Source organism: Phaseolus vulgaris, chromosome 5, assembly GCF_051622355.1.
Source record: "Phaseolus vulgaris cultivar YP4 chromosome 5, ASM5162235v1, whole genome shotgun sequence".
NCBI lineage: Eukaryota > Viridiplantae > Streptophyta > Magnoliopsida > Fabales > Fabaceae > Phaseolus > Phaseolus vulgaris.
The window spans coordinates 7,820,386-7,824,150 of NC_143502.1; the positions used below are offsets into that span (position 1 = coordinate 7,820,386).

Sequence of the window (3,765 nt, forward strand, 5' to 3'; positions counted from 1 at the left end):
AGTAATGAAGAAGAATTGAGTGTGCTAAGAGCCGAAAACGCACGCATGAGGAGAAAATTACAAGAGGAGACAATTTTGAACGCATCATTTGAAACCGTTCAGCCAAGAGCACAAGTCAATGAGAGGATTTATCACAATGAAAGTTCCCAAACGAAAAGAAGATTGCTCGGAGATTCTGAAGTTTTTGCAGGAGCATCTTCAAGAAAACATCCCTTCTATGATGTTATAGTTGATACTCCATTGCCTGACAATTGGAGAAATTTAACTATTGACAAATATGACGGAAGCACAGACCCTGATGAACATGTTGCGGTATATACCACATAAATCAGTCTATATACATGGAACGATGCTATTATGTGCAGAGTGTTCCCTACAACGTTAAAAGGGGCAACATTAAGTTAATTCACACGCCTTCCGCCCTTGAGCATAGATTGTTTTGATACATTGGTGGAAAAGTTTGGAGCTCAGTTCGCAACCAGTCGTCCCCATCATCTAACCTCGATTGCTTTAGTGAATATAAGACAAGAAAAGGGAGAGTCGTTAAGAATGTTCATGGAACGCTTTGGGAAGGTTGCCCTGGGAATTCGAAATCTCAGCCCAGAGGTTACCATGCATCATATGATAACAGCACTAAAGCCAGGGCCGTTTGCTGATAGTCTCTGCAAGAAACCTGCGACTAATTTAGATGAACTAAGACAACGAGCGTCGAAGTTCATGTAAATGGAAGAACTGAGAGAGTTTCAGAATCAGGCAAGGATGGATGGAGGTGAAAGAAAGGTGATAGAAAAAGAAAGTGGACCTATGGCTAGAAGAGCCAAAGAAGAATTCAGAAGCCGAAAGTTCCAGCAATACACACCCTTGAATACAAACAGAACAAGAGTCCTGAGAGAAGCCATGGCGGCAGAGATAATACCACCACCTAGAAAAGCACGAACACCGGAAATGGCCGACCACACCAAACATTGTGAATATCATAAAAATCATGGCCATCATACAGAGGAGTGTGTTGGGTTAAAAGATAGAATAGAAGAATTGATTCAGGCTGGGCAGTTGAAACGTTTTGTTCAAGGAGGAAATGTTAGACTGAGGTCAAGTCCGGAGAGAAGATTGAAAGGAATTGAACAGGAGAGAGAAGGGCAGACAGATTTGAAAGAGAAAAAAGAATAGAAAAAAGAGATGATAGAAGAGGTGGGAGATCAAAAGGAAGAAATGATAGAGCTTACCAAAACACACAATCAGTAAGGAGAAGTAGGGAACGAAGTTTGGGGAGACCCGTCAGGGGGTTTATAAATACTATTTCAGGTGGTTTCTCTGGAAAAGAATCATCATCAGCAAGGAAACAACATTGGAGAAGTATAAGGACCATTAACCACATTTTCAAAAGAAGAACTTTGCCACCAATGCTTTTTACAGATGAAGATTTTCAAGAAATTGATCCTGATCATGGCGATCCTATGGTGATAACAGTAGAAATAGCCGAATATGCCGTCATGAAAACCTTGGTTGATCAAGGAAGCTCAGTTGATATTCTGTTTTGGGATACTTTCAAAAGATTGCATCTAAAAGAAGAAGACATTGTACCTTTCCGAGAACAAATCATTGGCTTCTCAGGGGAAAGAGTCAGCACGAAAGGATATGTGGATTTGATGACTACGTTTGGAAGAGGGAGTAAGACTAAAAAGATCAAAATCAGATATTTTTGATAGCTGTCGTTTTGCTGTCAAATTAATATGATTCTAGCGTAGACTTGTCTAACACTAGAGAGATGATAGTATAATTGTGGTCAGATGACCCCAAGTCGTCTTCCAACGAATCCAATAGTAAAATCAGTTGATCAGGATTTAAAATCTATCTGCAAGCAATAAAAGTTAGCAATAACAATAAAGATAAAAAGGGGGTTTGAGATAGTTGTGCAAAAAATATAAAAGAGATTAAAATAGCAAATAAAAAGCGGTTGATCCCAAGTTCTTCCACCATTGAATTCTTCACAGGTTCTCTAAAGATTAATCTTTTCTCAATCCTCCAACAGAGCTAAACCAGATTGAACATGCGCTGATCTGATTCAACTGAAACTCACTAATAAAGCATGCGTCTACTAGTTTAATCAATACCCACTTTGTTCCATGCGTATACTCCATGGGAATGCTTACCTCCTCTCCCTTGAATCATGCGCCCAAGAAATTAATTAGAACAATGCGAACTAACTAAGAAACCAAAGTTTAAGATAAGGAAGACTCTCAATCATGCGTTTAAGTACAACCTCTCACAAAAACCAGTTTTCCAGGAGATTAGACAATAAAAACAACTGCTATAGAGAATTAAAAATCGAAACTTTTATTGAACAAAACCTCATAACTCAATGGGGAATTACAAAAGAATCAACCAAAAAGGTTTAGCCTTCCATGCGGAGGCAAAACAAAAGAATTACTAAGAAGAAAATAAACTAAGAAAACCCTATGAAGCTCCCCCTTTTTCTCCTTGATGCTTGTGTCCTTTTATAGGCTTTTCTGCTCCAAGGATCTTGAGAGAATATTGTAGTTTATATTTTGTTAACCGTTTCCAAGTTTCTATCTTTCCATAATTCTTTTTATTTTGCAGAAGATTTGCTTCCAATTCTGTTTCTGGAATCTTGTAGCTTTTATTTTCTCTTTCTTCTCCTCAAAATATTTTTTCTGTTTTGGTTCAAGAAGCACTTGGACTTTTGCATATTTGGCTCATTCACAAAGGTAGATGCTTCCTCTGGATAATTTACTCTAAAAAGACAAAATTAACAATAATAATAGTTAAGGCCCAAATAAACCCAATTATAAGAATATTAATTAAAACAATGGATTTATTTATTATTATAGTCCAATAATCTATGATTAAGGCTATTGTGTGTGAATAAATATATGCTCATCAGTGGTGGATGCTCCTACATCATATAATGTGTTGTTAGGACGATCTTCTTTGAATAAGTTGGGAGCCATAGTTTCAACACCACATTTAGCAATGAAATTTCCAACAGAAAAGGGGGAGATAGCAACAGTCTATGTTAATCAAAGAGATGCTCGAGAGTGTTATGCGGCCGGTTTGAAGATGAATTTGAAGACACACAAAGATACCGAAAGAATGGTAGCAATGGCGGATTTGGACCCAAGATTAAATGATGAAAGATTGGAACCAAAAGAAGAGACTACAGCCGTAGTATTAGGCCGGGACGAGAAGCAATGCACTTATATAAGTGGAAGTTTGCCCGAAGAATTGTTAAACAAACTTATCACATTGTTACGCAATAACAAAGACTTGTTCGCTTGGACACCGTCTGATATACCTGGAATTGATCCAAAGGTAATTTGTCACAAGTTGTCGGTATGTCGAGAAGCGAGACCGATATCTCAGAAACGAAGAAAGTTGGGTGAAGAGAGACGAAAGGCAGCAATAGAAGAAACTGAGAAGTTAATGCAAGCTGGTTTCATTAAGGAAGCTCAATATACGACATGGTTATCCAATTGGTGCTTGTCAAAAAACCGAATGGAAAGTGGAGAATGTGTACAGATTATACGGACTTGAATAAAGCTTGTCCGAAAGATACATATCCATTGCCCAACATAGACCGATTGGTAGATGGGGCGTCTGGACAAGAAATGATGAGTTTTCTCGATGCTTATTCAGGATATAACCAAATACAGATGTATGAGCCGGATGTGCCCAAAACAGCTTTTACCACAGATACGACAAATTATTGTTACAAAGTCATGCCTTTCGGCTTAAAGAATGCTG

General features: G+C 38.1%; 1 protein-coding gene across 1 annotated transcript; it reads left to right on the plus strand.

The window, feature by feature from the left end:
- The first annotated feature begins 1,403 nt into the window (after positions 1-1,403).
- On the plus strand, positions 1,404-3,555 carry LOC137833914 (uncharacterized). Its single transcript, XM_068641982.2, has 2 exons — positions 1,404-1,671; positions 2,906-3,555. The coding sequence occupies exons 1-2, from the start codon at positions 1,404-1,406 to the stop codon at positions 3,553-3,555; spliced, it is 918 nt and encodes a 305-aa protein (XP_068498083.2).
- Positions 3,556-3,765: the final 210 nt, after the last annotated feature.